This window comes from Eleginops maclovinus, chromosome 17, assembly GCF_036324505.1.
Source record: "Eleginops maclovinus isolate JMC-PN-2008 ecotype Puerto Natales chromosome 17, JC_Emac_rtc_rv5, whole genome shotgun sequence".
Lineage (NCBI taxonomy): Eukaryota > Metazoa > Chordata > Actinopteri > Perciformes > Eleginopidae > Eleginops > Eleginops maclovinus.
The window spans coordinates 16,382,294-16,400,402 of NC_086365.1; the positions used below are offsets into that span (position 1 = coordinate 16,382,294).

At 40.8% G+C, this 18,109-nt stretch overlaps 1 protein-coding gene across 1 annotated transcript; it reads left to right on the plus strand.

Moving 5' to 3' along the window:
- The first annotated feature begins 1 nt into the window (after position 1).
- dyrk2 (dual-specificity tyrosine-(Y)-phosphorylation regulated kinase 2) lies at positions 2–17,250 on the plus strand. Its single transcript, XM_063905539.1, is given in 8 exon segments — positions 2–66; positions 7,782–7,885; positions 9,965–10,134; positions 10,136–10,287; positions 10,882–11,045; positions 11,147–11,536; positions 11,622–11,712; positions 11,801–17,250. Coding segments are annotated over 8 exon segments (1,743 nt in total). The 5' UTR covers positions 2–26; the 3' UTR covers positions 12,433–17,250.
- Positions 17,251–18,109: the final 859 nt, after the last annotated feature.

The following is an 18,109-nucleotide window of genomic DNA, read 5'->3' on the forward strand; positions in this document are numbered from 1 at the left end:
AGAGGAGAGGGAGAGGAGCGGCCGCCATGTTAACCAAGAAGCCCGGAACCTCGGTCCTCCCGACGGGTAAGCACAGTCTCTATTCGGCCTTAGAGCACCTTGACCTGGGTAGAGTCGCGGGGAGACACTGCTGATCACCCCTGGGTCTCATTTAAAATACAACGTGAATGTGAACCTATTACGTCGGCAGTGGATAAAAACACTCTAGGGGAAGCTAGGATATAAACAGTATTTATTCCTCTGTTTAATGTGACAATATCTATCGTTTTAGTTCGTTTTTAAAGAGGCTGTTTTGAGTCGAAATACAGAGCCGTTTTCCTGCCCTGTGTGTCGGGTTTATTTTTAACAGATGATAAGTGACAGCAGCTAACCGAGGATTTATAAAGGGCTGGAGGCGGGGCTCCGATCATTCCTATGGGAGCCACTGTGGCGCTGTGAGCCAAAATGACTGACTGTGGGGAGCAACAATACCCGTATGTGGGCCCACGGAGCATGCGCAGTTGAGTTTCCCCCCTCAAACCCCGTCTACGATCTCCCCGTTCTTTGCTCAGATAGATAAATACTTTATTTATCCCAGACTAGTAAATATTGTATAATGTTTATACGTTTAACCTTTTTTTTTTTGTCACAGCAGCAAGTGTTGTCAGACATTACGAATGATATGCTGATTTACAGACGTTGCTTTCCCAATGTAAGTCAATGGGGAATAGTATTTTGGGCCGGGTGACCGACACGGAAGTTGTTGTACCGCAGTTTGGCCACTACGAAAATGTGCTTCATTTAAATGCACTTACTGGGGCTTTGGTACGAACAGTGTGTTTACTGCCTGTATTTCACTTGATAATACTGCTTTATTACACTATTACATCTCTGTTTATCCCCTGATTTCCATTTAAGGGTGTTTTTAGCGTCTTTGCGTCATGTTAGATGTGATTTTTAGCGGTTTTTAGTGTGTGTTTTTCTCGGTTGCTGGGTAAATTTCTGGCCTCCAGCACACAGACAGAAATAAAGCTTCAGTTCAGTCAGAGGTCAGCTGCTTGCTCTCTGGCTGGTTTTGATGTCAGTAAAATGTGTAATAATGAGGTTATTAAAGCTGTCAGTTCTTTAAAAGAAACACCCTTTGTTGTTGTGTTAGCTTGACATGCTAGTGCTGTTATGAAGCTATTACACGGTAATAATCATGCTGTAGCTTTGTGTTAGCTTGTTGTTTGCCTGCTTCAAAAACTATTCAGACCATTTTAAAGAGGTTTCTAGCATGATTATTGGTATTCATAAAATGCTATAGTGAATAATCATCATTTAAATGTAAATATATAATGTTTATTTGGTTACAAACTCTTTGTATTTAGCAGTGTTGTTAGCTTTGCAACTATAGTGATGATTTTCCTTATTGATTACTCGATGAAACGTAAAATAAATCGTTATACACATGATTTAACTTACCTATGTACTAAAACATCTTGTTTTTATCAACTAAAATCCTTAAAAACCCCAAATGTAATATTTAAAATTGTATTTGACAAAGTAAAGCAGCTAATTCTCTTATTTGTGAGACCAAAATACACACATTTTGGGGCATTTTTCCCTATTTTTGCTTGAAAAAACAGAATTAATGATTGAATATTGAAAGATATCTGCTTATTGTTTTTCTGGCAATCATCTAATTATACGTAAGTTTTATCTAATTGTACATTTCCATATTTTTAGTGATAAAATAACAACAAATGGAAGATATTTCTGCTTTGTTTTTATGTTGAAATCCTCCTAAATGACTTCTGTACCTTTGTGTAATAACAGGAATACAGATTAAAATGTGATGTATTGAACATGCTTTAAATAGTGTTGGAGGTAATTGTAATTTAAACTAATTGTTCCTTACGTCAATTGTAAGACGAGCTGTAATTCCCCGCCATTAGGTAGCCTTAGCTAGCACTGATTAAATTAAGATTAAGCTTCACCTTGATTATCGCAGTTTAGAGTCTTAGCAGCCGTGCAAAAAGCAGTCAACATGTAAAGTAAAGAACATCCAGAAGTAGATATGTATAAGCTATTATATATGTGGTGAGAAGAAAATATATTTTGCAGTAAAATACACCAAATATACAGCTGGAAGAATGATGCAAATACAGGGCAAATCCGATTGGAAAAGTATAAAAAAGTAAAGTATATATAAGATTTTACAGTCAAAATTTGTCAGATGTCTTCTTTAAAAATATATATATTTAAGGATTAAGTCTTGCATATTAATCAAGGATTTTAATCGGTTGATGTAAATAGTTGTGGCTACTACTCAATTGCTGAATTGATGTTAGCATTACTAGCTAACTGTTAGCTCGCTGGGTATTATCAATACATTGCAGTTCCATTAGCATTTATGGTGCCAGCACAAGCTAAGTCATGCTGACTGAAACCTTCCTTTAGTCCTTTTATTACATTTAGTAATGATCCTCACTCCTTACAAGGCTAATGCTAGGGATGATTTCGATCTTGGTTTTTATCACGATCAGGAAGTAAAATAACCTCCATCTTGAATGTTGACCTCGTGTTCGCGGCACTAAAGGCTACTTTGAATGCTTTATCTTTTTTCCATGCAATCTGTCTTTTATCTCTGTTATTAACCATATATTATATTAGAGGTTTTACTGCTACTTCATTGGTGGTTTAATTTTATAGCTGTTTTTCTATTGCGCTGTAGACAGTTAGCTGCAGTTTTACTTTCCATTTTGTCACCCATTTTCAGACTTTACAGCAGATCATTGTTAATCCTACATTAAATGCACAAACGTTGACAATACACAATGAATTACCAACCAATTAACCATTAAATATCCACCAAACACAGCCAATTTCTTCACAAATATTGAGTAAAAGAGATTTACTTGGGCTGGTTTTTGTCCCCAGAAGCATCAATTACTTTTCGAATAGTCAAACCGTGTTAATCTAGGCGGAACACTCAGGATCAGAAACAGGTGTACTGCATGCGAATTTGCATAAAAGACGAAACAAGTGCTCAATAAGTCAAGAAATATATAAATAAAAGTCATATCTAAAATCTAAATAGTTGTAATGCAAGTGTTTAAAAGAAAATGGACTTGTTGTGCAACAGTTGGAAGTAAACATTTAATGAAGCTAACATTAGCTTCATAAGCTAGGCTACAGCTATCTGTCGTCATTTCAGCCCAAAGAAAACCGTCTCATAATGTTTTCTTATCATAATCAGACCAGCCAGGCTTCACTGATCAATGTTCTTGTGATTGTTGTTGTTTTAATGGTTAAAAACACTCGTAGACTGAAATGGAAAACCTGCTTTTTCAAGGAGCCCTTCTTCCTAATAATGACTCTGAATGTTGATGTTGTATCAGCGCAGTAATCTGCACACCAGACACACTTTAACAGCCTCCCAACACACTGAGGCGCGTAGAGTCCTGATTCACTTAATGCAGTTACAGTGGGAACACACGGCTGTCAGAACCAGCAGGCGGTGATCAGCTGTCCTTAAATACCTCTCTCCGTCCCAGAGAGGGGACACTGACCACGTTGCAGCGAAGGTAAACAGCCAGACAGAGAAGCTTGCATAAAACATTACGATAAAAATAGAACTACACCAGTTACACGTTACAGTAATGTTTATTATAAAGTAGATGATGGCGCTAACGGCACTTCCTGTCCAATTTAAGCCACGCCCACTTCCAGGTGTAAATCCTGCATTAAAATAATAGTGTCTCATGTCTTAAAGCTGCTGAGTCAGATATCGCACCACCAACAACAAATAGATCCAGACTCCGGTTCCTTTACTTCCTCTCCAGAAAAAAGGAGAGTAAAAGAAAGGATCTGACCCCATCTCCATATCTCTGGACTCATTAAACCCTTTCTGACCTGCAGAGATATTGTTTTCTGGCAGCACTTCAACATTTTACGGGGGAAATCTGCTTTTTGGTTTGAGGGCGCACGCTGACCCTGGTTTAGACAAAACCCTGATATAAATATTTGGCTCTTTCTAATATTGTTAATCCTGCACCTGACCTCTCTTTTAACCCCCTCAGCTCTCCACTTTGAATATAGTATTTCTCATATTCCATGACATGTCAGATTTGTATATTTTGTGTAAATATTGTCCTTGTTTTTATCCGTCACCATAGTCTTAAAATAGTTTTATGATAGTTAGATTTTCTTCTTCTTTCTGTGTCTTTGTTTGCACCATGTACGCCAAAACTAATTCCTCTAAGTGTGAACCTGCTTAATAAAACCGGTTCTGATCCGATGCTGGTCCTATACACGTTTGAAGGCTTTTCTTTTCCGAGAGTTTTTGACCCTCCCTCACGTTGCTGCTGCAGACTTCCCCCCCGTCCTGTCGAGCAGCATGCCGGCATTCCCAGCTCGGTGTCGGGTTCACATTCACCACCAAGCTTTCCACTCTGCATGTGTCAGGAATACTGCAGAGCGCGCCCCCCACTGTGAGTATGTCCCGTACAGTGCAGAGTACAGTGTGGTTCTGTAGAAAGGAGCAGGAGGCCTCAGGGAGGAACTGATTCACAGCCGGAGAAACTCTGGACCTTTTGCATGGTTTCTGTGTTCCTGAAAAACCTGGAAAAGTCTTTGAAGATTGTTATTGACAAGCCTGGGGAGTTTTTGCCACCGTGTTTTTCTTGTTTAGTGCATCAATTCTCAACCGTGTGTTTGATAGCGGTCTTGAAAGAGGAGAATACAAAACAGAACTGATGTTTTTGTCATGGAAATATGGCTTGAGTCATGAAAGGGTCATGGATAAGTAGTGAAAAGTCTCTGAAATCTGGCCTTAAATACTGAAAAAGTCAATGAAAAGTCCGACAATAGTCGTAACATCTCCTTGTTCAACGATAAATCAATCTTCTAGTTGTGTAATCTGTGAGTCAGGTTATCGATGCTGGATTTGTTCTGCAGGACGTCGGGTTGGTTTGAGTTTCTGAGTGAAGCTGCACATCAGAGCCTGTAATGATTGCGTGTACTTGTACGTAGAGGAAGCACTTTCACAGTGGGAATGTGTGAGCAGGATTACAGATTAGAGGCAGAAACCATCTGTCTGTTCAACCTGCACGAACTCTGGAAGACAGAGGGATGGACGGTGGCCTGTGAGGGTTCCCTTTGAGGGTCAGCACAACAGTCAGGTGTGAAACATGTCTGAAAGTTTAGTTTAACATTTCAGAAAAATGTATGAAAACTGTCAAGAACAAAACAAAATGAAAATGTCAGAATAATATTTTAAAAATTACCAGAAAAAATTACGTGAAAGATTTAAGGAAATTATGTCGAGAAAATGTAAAAGAAATCTGAAAATGTAATGAAAAATATATTTAAAATGTCTCTTTTTTCAGTAAAAATACCAGAAATTATGTAAAAGATTTCAGAAACATTCTGTTCAGAAAATGGCAAAAAATATCAGATAACATAAAAATAAAAACAAAATGATATGAAACATGTTCAGCCATCTCCATCCACAAGAACAACATTTCACATCTAACGCTGTCTCAGTCAGTTATTTTGTTTTGTGTGAATTTAGTAAATCTGAACTAAATAAAACACCAGACTTGAGTGCGGAGAACAATAGGGGCAAAAACACTGAAACAACATGTTAGCTTCACTACTGACCCTGACTGTAACCAATGGGCTACGGACATTGGAACACATTTGGAAAACACTGTCTAGAAGAGATGGTTGGCTTGAAAATATTTAATTGGGCCTGGTGTGTGTGGGGGGGGGGGGGGGGGGTCCGATTAAAGGGGAAACTCTGAGTGTGTCCTGTTTACCTTAAAGAGAGCATGAGTCCTAACTAGAGTCTGATTCGCTAACAACTACGAGATACTGTTGGACTTCACTGACTGCGTTTGCTGTTACTTATTAATTTACTGCTATAAAAAAAGACAAAGAAATTATATAAATACAATGTCATGAAAATTATGAAATTTGTCAGAAATAAAACAAAAAATGTCAGAAAATCAAAGGTTCAAATGTCAAAAATGATAGAAAGAGTTCCCCTTGTGAGGCTCCGGGGTTAAAACACTTCTAAAAATAGCTCTCCTCTCTGCAGGGCGGCGATAATGTGATCAATAATCAGTCGGTGTAAACACGTCTAATCTGTCCCTGAGCCTCTCTATGAAAACACGCCGTCTGTCTGAGAGCTCCGAACACCTTCCAGTATTTTGGGATCCCGACACGTTGCTGATATGTGCGTTACGTAACTCCCCCCCCCCGTGTCATGTGACCTCCGGTATGTTGGAGGAACATCGACACATCTTGTTCTCTGAAGGCTGACACTTGTGGCTCAAACCTCAAACCTGCTAACCCCACGGTGGAGACGGGGGGGGGGAATACTGCTTAAAAAACATACAAATACTTAAATCCTGAGTCAGAGGTTAATACAGCTGCTAGTGTTGAGGAGTTACTGAGTGAGGGGTTATCTAATCTAAATGCTGGATAATGCAGATCAATACAACACGAGCTGCTACCATTGTATGTTGATTATTAATGAATCAGTTAACAACATTTACTGTGAACTGCAAACTTTCCCTCAGTACTGCGAACCTTTGCACGTCGCTCTGACCATTTTTACATTCATGCATTATACTATACAAAATAGTACCAGAAAATACAATCTGAAATGTAAAAATAACAGAAAATGATATAAAACAATGCAGAAAAAGAATAGATAGAATGGGAGGATGAAACCCTCTTTAGTGTCACACACATGCACACAGCAGAGCACACAGTGAAACTGGTCCTCTGCATTTAACCCATCCTAGTTCTAGGAGCAGTGGGCAGCTATTGTGCAGCGCCTGGGGAGCAATGGGGAGGGGGGATTGGAGGTGTCCGGTGCCTTGCTCAAGGGCACCACAGCAGGGCCTAGGAGGTGAACTGGGACCTCTCCAAGTAGCAGTCCACTTTCCATATTTGCAAGTCTGTTCGGGGACTTGAACCGGCGACCCTACGATTCCCAGTCCAAGCCCCTACTGACTGAGCCACTGCTGGACAATACAATAAAGGAATGTACATTTATGCATAAAAATACCACGTTTTAAACTTCAAAATATATATTTAAAAGTAACTGCAAATTATATACAAATATATATATATATATATTATATATTGAATATATATATATATTCCTATATATATATAGAAAATATATATATATATATATACAAATATATATATATATATATATATTTGTATATATATATATATATAGGAAAATTATAGAAAATGGAGAAAATGAACAGCACAATAGAGAGATTACATTTATGAATAAGACTACAACTTTTAATACTAAAACTAATCTAAAATATTAAATATTATGTAAAACGACAGAAAAGGTATAAAAATGCCACAAAAATGTCAGAAAACGATGTGGAAGAATGTCAGATGTGTACCTGGGAAATACGAAAATATATTAAAAATGCTGAAAATAAAAAATACAATCAAATATTTTACATGTATGCACAATACTAACATTTTTCAAACTTAAAAAACGAACTAAATAAGTAAAAGTAACAGAAAAAAACATAAAAAATTCTGAAAATAAACCATTTGAGACGTTGGTTACAAAAATGTCAGAAAATTAAGTAAAAAATTCATTTTTTTGTTGTTTTTTTATGTCAGAAAAAAGCATTATAACACAAGAAAACTTAGAAAACATTTCAGAAATGAACTGTTCACTGTTTTATATAGTTGCATAACGTCTGCTTCTCCTGCTTACATCAACAACCAGAACAATTGAACCCAACCTCCATCTCTCTCTATGTTTCCAGGCAAAGCGGGCGAGCCGGTCTACTCTCCGGGTCACAGTGGCTCTCAGACAACGTCGCCTGTCGCCCTGCCGCGACTTCGCAACAGCAACCACAACGCCCTGACGGTAGGCAAACACACTGTACACACTGATTTGCAGGAATAATTAAACTCACTATTACTGTTTGTGATTCACTGTCATGCAGCCGTTCAAACAAAAAGACACTTACAGAATCCAAAATATAACATATCTGCTCTCATGTCACAAATTTGAATTAATATTGATATATTGCACAGTCCTTAAAGCTGCAGACACCTACAGATATACTGCAGCTTTACATTTATGTGTGAACATGTCGAAAGTCCTGTAAGCAGGTAATCTGTCCAGCGTTCATGGATGTGTTTATTGGAGCGCTACGTGCTACAAATGTCTCTTTCCCGCTCAAAAATCCGACAATAGCTGTGTTCTCAGCGACCTAAAGCACCATTCAAATGTGGGCAGAGGGTATAAACACTTATATATAAAGCTACATATGCAGATAACCCTGTGTGTGTGCACGCTGGCGTCAGAAGGTGAGCTGCAGTTAGCACGTTAGCATGCCGTTAGCACGTCCGTGAAGCAAAGAGCAGCAAATCTCAGTCAGCTGCGCAGCCCCACCGCTAATAATAGCACGCTGCTCCTAGATACTTTAAACAGCTGATTGGTTTATAGGATTCTCTGAAGGACACACACACACACACACACACACACACACACACACACACACACACACACACACACACACACACACACACACACACACACACAGAAAGGACTAATGGTATAAAGGCACTGATTCAGCATTTATTATTTACTCTGTTTACCTTCAGAGAGGCTGTTAGCATTAGCATGGATTTACCAAGAAGATTCTTTATTTATCAGCTTTTACAACCTTTTATCAAGCCTAAAATATTTTCACCAGAAGTAGAAGTAGTGATGTTAAAAATAAAGGAGAACACATTTTACATTAATAATGATTCATTTCCTGGAATTAATTTACAATCTATATTTCTAATATAATCGCCTGATGCTTTTGACTCTAACCTTTTCTGTCATATCGTATTTATTTATCCCAAATTATATTTAGTCATTTGTGGATAAATCATCATATCAAAATATATAATAAATAATGCTCGCAGCACCAGACAAAAATGTGTGTGTGTGTGTGTGTGTGTGTGTGTGTGTGTGTCACACGGTGTTGTCAGGTGAGGGAGGAGCCAACTCTCACTCGATCTCATGTCACTGTAACTACTGACAACACACACACACACACACACACACACACACACACACACACACACACACACACACACACACACACACACACACCACAATAACAGCAGGTCTTTGAACGTGTGTGTATTGTCTGAAAGGAACCAGGTGTGTTGGTCACCACAACAACAGGGAGTGACTCAGAGAGAGAGAGACTGTTTATTAATGACATTCAGAGTTATTCAATCAGGATGAGAAAGGACCAGTGAGGACTCCATGCTGCATTCAGGTTCATATCAGTTTTGAATGTCTCTCCTGGGACATGTCTCCCGGCTTTAATGCTCAAAAAGCTCTTTATTTTTCTCATACCTGTCATGAACGTTGACATTATATTCTGCAAAAATCCAAAATCACGTGGAGGGATCCCAATGGATCGGGGAGATGCTGCCTTCAGGGTCCAACGACAGAAATACCTCATCTCTGCACCACTCCAGTAGCTTTATGTCTACCATAAATGTTCAATTTAACCATCGATTATCAATGCACAGCTCCATATGAACACCAATGCATACACACTAGCCTGCCGATCGTGCAGCATTATGTATTTCAAGCGTCAATAAAGTATTAATATGTTTACGACTGACTGATTGCTTAATGGAGAAATCCCATTGGACCATGGAGATGCTGCCTTCAGGGTCCAACACAGAAATACGGCTTCACCACTTTATATTACATTACATTTAGCTGATTTAGAATAAGTGCAATAAACATGAAGATCAACAAGAACAGAGCTGACATATCAAACAAGCGAAACGGGCGTCTTCAGCTAGTGATGGAGACTCCCTGCTGTCCTGATATCAGTGGGAAGCCAGTAAAGCAACAAGGCGTGTCTTTGTTGACGTTCACCTGGATCTCATTGCAATATATTAACAATACCCCCCCCCCCCCCAACAGGGAGGCTCTAAAGCCGTGATGTCGGAGGCCGTCCAGCTGTCCTCTCAGGTCCACGTCACGCAGCTGTATGAGGAGAACAGCAACAAGCGCCCGGTGCTGACGTCGCAGCCCAACGGTCTGAATCCTCTCGGCTCCTCGAGGCCTGGCCCGCCCGACCGATCCGACGGCCCCCCCCCACTGCCGGCAGGGCAGCGCCGCCTCTAACAAGTCGGCCGACGGGAAGCCAAAGCCGCCCGCCGCTCTGAGCCCGGATCAGGCCATGAAGCAGTTCATGGCCAAGATGTCGACGCTGGAGCACCACGAGGTGTTCAGCTACCCCGAGGGTGAGTTCAAGCCTCAATGTGAACTGTACAGCCGCTGTGACCCGGAGAGTAAACCCGTTTGCCCGGATGAATAAAAAAACAGATGCAGGTTAGGTTTTATTTCTGACATCGTTCACATCTTTTTTCTTCCGTTTTTCTGACAACAAAACAAACAAAAAAAGGAATTTTTACTTCAAAATGTTTTTTTTATATATAAATTGTATTATTTATTTTCATGTTTTATGTAATTTTCTTGTATTTTTGACTTTATTTTCGGACTTGTGTCTTTATATTCTTACGTAATTTTTTAGAGATCTTTCACATTATTTTCTGACCATTTTTAATTATTATTTGTCATGTTTGTATTATTTTCTGTTACTTTTACATTATTTTTTACATTTTTAAGAACGTGCATTAATGTAAACATTTTTTATTTCATTTTCATTTTTATTTTCTGACATTTTTTATAGTTTTCTGTTTGTCATTTCTATTTAATTTTCTGTTGCTTTTACACATATTTTCACATTTCTGATTTCAGAGTTTTATTCCTGTAGGTTTCAGAATGGGAACACACGAGGTCATGTGATCTGTTGCTAAAGTGTATTTCCTCCTCAGTGTATTTCGTCGGCCCGAACGCAAAGAAGAGGTCGGGGGTTTTGGGCGGCGCCAACAACGGCGGCTACGACGACGATCAGGGATCCTATATCCACGTTCCCCACGACCACATCTCCTACCGCTACGAAGTCCTGAAGGTCATCGGCAAGGGCAGCTTTGGACAGGTACGAGTCGAAGCAGGACTGCTAATGATGAGATCCCAGTACGAGCGATCTGAAGTGAAAGATTTGATATTAACTGAAGTTTTTCTCCTCCTCTCCCTCAGGTGGTGAAGGCCTTCGACCACAAGTCTCAGAACCACGTGGCGCTGAAGATGGTTCGCAACGAGAAGCGTTTCCACCGGCAGGCGGCGGAGGAGATCCGCATCCTTGAGCACCTGAGGAAGCAGGACAAGGACTCGAGCATGAATGTGATCCACATGCTGGAGAACTTCACCTTCAGGAACCACATCTGCATGACCTTCGAACTGCTCAGCATGAACCTGTACGAGCTCATCAAGAAGAACAAGTTCCAGGGCTTCAGCCTCCCGCTGGTCAGGAAGTTCGCCCACTCCATCCTGCAGTGTCTGGACGCGCTGCACAAGAACCGCATCATCCACTGCGACCTGAAGCCCGAGAACATCCTGCTGAAGCAGCAGGGCCGCAGCGGCATCAAGGTGAGGCCGACCCACCCGGTCCTGAGTGTGTGATGGTGCCACTAAGGGTGTGTTTATGCTAATGTTCTTCTCTGTCTGTTTCCAGGTCATAGATTTTGGATCGAGCTGTTACGAACATCAGAGAGTTTACACCTACATCCAGTCCCGGTTCTACAGAGCGCCGGAGGTCATCCTAGGTAAGAGACTGAGCTGAAGCAGGCTTTACAGAACCTCTTCCTGAATGCTTTAGATGGTTTAATGTATATCCCGCCCCTCTCTCCTCAGGCTCACGGTACGGCATGCCGATCGACATGTGGTCTCTGGGCTGCATCCTGTCGGAGCTGCTGACGGGTTACCCTCTGCTGCCGGGCGAGGACGAGGCCGACCAGCTGGCCTGCATCATGGAGCTGCTCGGCATGCCGGGCCAGAAGCTGCTGGACGCCTCCAAGAGGGCTAAGAACTTTGTGTCGTCCAAAGGCTACCCGCGGTACTGCACCGTCACCACGCTGCCCGACGGCACCGCGGTGCTCAACGCCGGTCGATCACGGCGGGGAAAAGTCCGCGGCACGCCGGGCAGCAAGGAGTTCAGCACCGCGCTGAAGGGCTGCGACGACCCGCTGTTCCTGGACTTCCTCAAACAGTGTTTGGAGTGGGACCCGGCGCTCCGGATGACACCGAGCCAGGCGCTGCGTCACCCGTGGCTCCGGAGGCGTCTCCCGAAGCCGCCGACAGGAACCACAGATAAGACGACTTCCTCCAAAGGCGCCATCACCTCCATTTCCAAGCTCGCCACAACCACCTCCTCCACCACCACCTCCACCTCCTCCTCCTCCAAAACCAGGACTAACTTGGCGGCGATCACCGACGCCAACGGGAACATCCAGCCGCGGACGGTGCTGCCGAAGCTGGTCAGCTGAGAGTGAACGCACCCCATGGATTTGAAATAAAAGAAGTCCAGTTTCTGAGGAGTTTCTCTAATGCTGGAAACTAAGCGTCCGGGTGTTTGGAAAACCACGCGGGCCGGGATGTAAAGCCTCGCTCTGGAGGATAAACTGGGGTGCGTTCAGAAAGAGAAAAGACACGAGCGAGCAGCGAGACAGGAAGTGACCTCACGAGCTAGCGACTGCTCAGACAATCACTCTGTAGCTCCAAACACTCAAACACATCACATGGTGCTGACGGAGGGAACAAGGCTTTTTTATGTTTTTTCCACAGAATCTATTTAGTGAGCTGATTAATCGACACCAAAAACTACTTTTTATCCTCTTAGTCTTACACGGTCATATCTGCGGACAGTAATATTTAACGTGCTTTACTCACAAAAGATATTTCCTTGTAAAACTAAAGTTACCTTTGTCTCGTCATGTCTTTATGAAATCCTCTTTTGTTACGCTAGAGTTTGGGGCATTTGTTACGACTTTTAACTTTTAAAAAAAAGACACAATTAAATCCAAACTGAAGCATCTACCTGTTAGCTGGCTAACGATCTTAGCTAGCTGTGTTAGCGTGCTAGTTCTGTGCCTGTCAGCTGGCTAATAACCACGGGTTAGTTGTTAGACGGCTTTATATTTGTGTTTAGCTGTCACTTTACTACCTTTTTACGAACTTTTAAATCAGTCAGCTAGCTGCAGCTGGCTCACTGTTTGCCTTGTTTGGCAGTCTTGTGGCTAGCCTTAGCCTTTTGTTAGCCATAGCCTGTTAGCTCTCCACTGCCCAGCCTTACGAAGCACACATTATTTTAGTCGTTTTATTTTCTGAAGGTTAGCAGGAAGACACAGTACGTTGGGTTAAGTATTTTGATCCCTGTTTATTTATCAAATCTGATTATTCAGGAGGTAAAATGGCTGAAGGGAAGCTGTGACGACAGAGACGGAGGAAGAGTTAAGTTTTAAATAATGTTCAACTCTAAAGGGCTCTGATACAAACAACAACAACAACAACCAAAGTCTGGAAACTAAAACTGTGGCTGCAGAATGACCGGAAACGGCTAGATTTTAATTAGATAAATGAATGAACGCAAGGACAAAGACAGTGCATTGTGGGTAAAGTTCTAAATCAAGGAGCCGTTGAGAAAAAAACTCATAATTTCTGAGATTTAATTTCATAAATTTGAGAATAAAAACTAAAATATGGTTTAAAATGTCAATTAAGCAATAAAAACAGGGAAGAAACTTGTATACTTTATCGATTATTAGAAATAAAATGTTCTATAATTCCCTGAAATTACTTCTTAAAAAAAAGAAAACTCGCAAAATGTATGTGAAAATGATCTAGAAATTAAAGAAACAAATAGTTAAAAATGATTGTCTAAATGTAATCTGAAATTTTGGCTTCGTAATTACATACTGTCCTAACACACGATCAGAAAGCGTCAATACTCGTAGTTGTCTGTGTAGCTGATCAATTTCATCGATTGCTTTTATTAAAGAAAATAAAACAGGAAAGAAAAATTAATATTTATCTTCTTAAATCTGAATTAAGCGTAAATTAAACTCCAGACGCACAGAAACCACCAAATCTAAATATATATAAATATCTTGCGTAACGCCACAACACAGAGCCGTGTGTGCGAATCAAAACGTGGAGGAAAAGTCGATAATCGATTTAAAAGCAAGCGTGTTTGCAGCCGCTGTGTCTGAATTATGGCGGCGCTTTATGTAACCGGAGCTGTGTGGAAGATTTAGGCTGAGGGTAAAGAAGAGGTCAGCCGTTTATATCCTCAGACATCATTTAGTCTCAGTGAAACACGAGAGATAGACGAGGAAAAGCTGTTTTTATTTGGATTAAAAAGCCTCGTGACAGAGAGGGACGGTGCTCTGGTTTTATTCAGGGTTTCTTTCAAATTTGTAAACACTTCAGAGAGGATTTAGACCCAAAACATATCCGATAAAATACATATACAGTAAAAAGGGGTCCAGTCGCATCAGTGTGTGTTGTGTTGAGCTGGTTTGCAGGAACCAGATTTCCCACAAATGTGGACTTTTTAATTGAATTGAAAGCGATTAAGGGTTCTTATAGACGCAAATATAAGATCATCAACGTAAACCAAAGTAACAGCATCCCTCAGCTGTCGCACGATAAATAATTGGTTAAAATGACCTGGATAAATTAGTAAAATAACACTTGAATTGAATCAACATGTAGAGAAATTGAAGAAGTTAAAAGACTGAAAAGATGCACAAATTAGAAACAGAAGCAGGTTAATTCAAGATGAGAAAAGATAAAGAAAAGCAATACTTTTAGGACCGAAAATGCAAATGAATGCTAACGTTTGTGGCACTTATTCTGCACACAGACATGTTTCTACACACAGAAATCACTGCTGCTGTTTCCTGATGCGACCGGACCCCGGTAATATCAAGTACTGATTCACACAACAGTCAGAGTGTGTTCACCGGGAAAACGGAAGAAAACCGATAAACAATAATGGATATTAAATAAAATAGATCCGAAGTATTTGCTTAAAAGGTCAAACGGATCTATCAATGTGATCGGGGGAGGGGGGTATTTATTGACTACAACTTTAATTAATATTTATTAATCTACATATTTACTACGATGTGCAGTTCATACTTGAATGTGTGTGTGTGTGTGTGTGTGTGTGTGTGTGTGTGTGTGTGTGTGTGTGTGTGTGTGTGTGTGTGTGTGTGTGTGTGTGTGTGTGTTTTGTATGTAGCAGTGTGTGTGTTGATGTAACAAGAGTTTTTTTTTCTTAAAGCTTGTTCCCTCTCACACACACACACACACACACACACACACACACACACACAGATGTACCTGAACGCACTGCAGGATGTGGAAAAAGGGAGGAAGAGGAAGTGACGTACTGTAGCACAGACTGGACGATGTGAAACACACACACACACACACTACCTGCTCTGATGTTTTCCTGTTTGTTTGTTTTCTAAGGATTTGATTGGTTGATTGATTGTGTTTTTTTAATTTTTGTAACATTTTTTAGGAGAGTGCTGAGAGTCGTAACTTTGTGCCTTCGGTATCCAAATGCCATGACCATGCCCACCCAACAGACACACACACACACACACACACACACACACACACACACACTGCTACATACACTTACATCATTTGTATCTTTTTGGTGCCACCTGTCAGGAAAACTCTGCCCTCTGATTGGCTCCTGCTTTTTGTTCTGAAATCTACCTAAAAAAAAAAGTCAATCAAAATGAAATAATACCAGTGTTGTCATTCTAGGAAAAGACAATAAACAGGATAAAATAAGGTAACCCAATAATTTATAGGGTGTACATTTGATCAAATTTGAACCTAAAAAGTAATAACTATCAGTTACTTAATTTGCATTTTAACCCACTTTCTTACTCATTTTCAGTAAGAAAACATGAATTCAAGAAGGTTATGACTTCAACAAATTAAGTTAGTACCTCAATGTTCACTTTGCTAGCAGAACATGCTAACGCACCAACAACAGACTTTAGCTTTAAACTGATTAACACTAACGTGTGTGTGTTTGTGTTTTGGGTGGTGTGTGAAACATGGCTGCACAATGTACAGACACATATCAGCCAACTGTCGCCTCGGGACGACAGCCTGGCGCCGACGCCTGCTGACGACAGGGCTAAGCTAACACTAGCCGAACGACCGCTAGCGTCCCGCCGCTAGCTGCTGCACTGACAGTGAAGCTAACACTAGCCTACCGCTAATTGACTGCTAGTAGCACATAGCAAGTTTATACCTGCTAGCTGTTAGCATTGATGTGGTTTTTAATAGTTTTAGGGATGCACCGAGTGATAATTCTGGGCCGATGTTTTTAATAATATGATTTTGTGCCACGGTCACAAAGTAATCTTCTTACTTTGACATTTAGCATTTTATTACTCAATCTCTGAATGAGCACAAGTCAATCATGCTAGCTGATGAAACTAATACTAGATGTGCAGTTTGCCAAGGCCAATTCCATATGTGAGAGATGAAGTGTGTGCCCGCCTGTTATCTGCGTCACACCATCAACACAACAACATTGGCCACTGCCACCAGTACTCCTCTGCCGTCAACAGGGCGAGTACCATAGATGATGTCATAAATCGGTGCATCCTGATTTTTTATTTTAATGTTGGTACCTCAGACTGCTCAGTTATCATTGTTTTTGTTATGATTATTACTGTTGTCATTGTTGTGACTAACACCCAGGGCATTTGGTTGAATCTACCAAAGTGCATTCCTCTACAAAGCTAGCTGCGCGCTAGCTGCTCAAACATACGGAAGGTCGGAGAGGAAGGGCAACAAAGAGGCCTTTCCGACGGAGATCATGTGATAGTGGGTTTGTTTTTTAAAGAAGTTTATAATTAACAGCCTGCAGTCACACAGGAAGATGAAGTTGACCTCCTGGTAGCATCCAGAAGAAACGGCTTCTGCACACGTGTGAAAGCACCGGTAGCCTAACTAGCCTACTAGCTCGTTAGCCATTCTTGCTTCGATCGGGAGGTCCAGTTAGCTGCTGAAGATGCGCTGTATTTCTGTGACGTTTGCCAGCTGGGTTTTACTGTGGATTTTATCTGTAAATAATGTGGGGGAAATGTGTGGGGGGTGGGAAGGAGGGGGGGCTCTGAATGCGCTGCTGTGCCACGCCGTGGCCAGTTTTACATCGTACTGTATCTACTGTACAGAACACAGAAGTCGACACTTTTCTAGTGAGCCTTTGTTAAATTTTATTGTGGTGGAAAAAAATATTATTAATAAAGCAGTTTTATTGTTCATTTGTACTTTGTTCTTTTGATGTGAACAGCCATTTTATCAGGTATTGTGTTTTTTATTTGTTCCACAATCCTTTTTATTTCTATATTATGCCTTTAATTATCTTTAAAATTATAATTTCATGTCAGGGGAGTTCATGGTTTTAAGCTGCTATGTTAAAGCTTTAGCCTACAAGTTTAAGCTCCAATTTTCATCTAACAAGCTAAAGTGAAAGCATTTGTTGGCCAATAGCTTAGGGTGCAATATTTCAGCTAACAGGCTACAGTAACCAACACATTTAACTTGGTATTTTAGAGTATTGGCTAAAAATGTCATCCTAGCTTCGACTAGCTAGCTGATGTAACTACAGTCTGTCAGACACCACATTTATCAAAGATAAAATGCAGCTTCTGTAGGTCCAGGGCATTAAGAAAACTGACAAAAATATTTCAAGAATAAACCCCAAAGACCCCCCAGGCCTTCCTTCCTACCGTTTCATATTCACCTGTTATATTTGCTCCTAAGCCCGGTGTTTAAAGGCCATGTTGCTGCTGATTAAGGTGAAGCAATTTTATATTCATGTGTTAATTATCTTTTGTATATGAAAACGAACAAGTAATTACATCTAGATTGCGCCGATAAAAACAGGGCGAAGTGATCCTGAATTAGAAGCTGCGACAACACCCACTGACGGGTGGCAGTGACTGCAGCGTTGCCATGGAGAAGTCGGAGGACGACGTCACAGAGGCGCGTTGTCATGACAACCTCTAACTAATAGAGCTTTTTGAAAGTTAAAGCTCGGAGACACAAAATACTGATATTGACGTGGAAATGAGCAGAATATGTCCCCTGACTTTCCCTGTGGTGTGTCCTTGTTGTTGC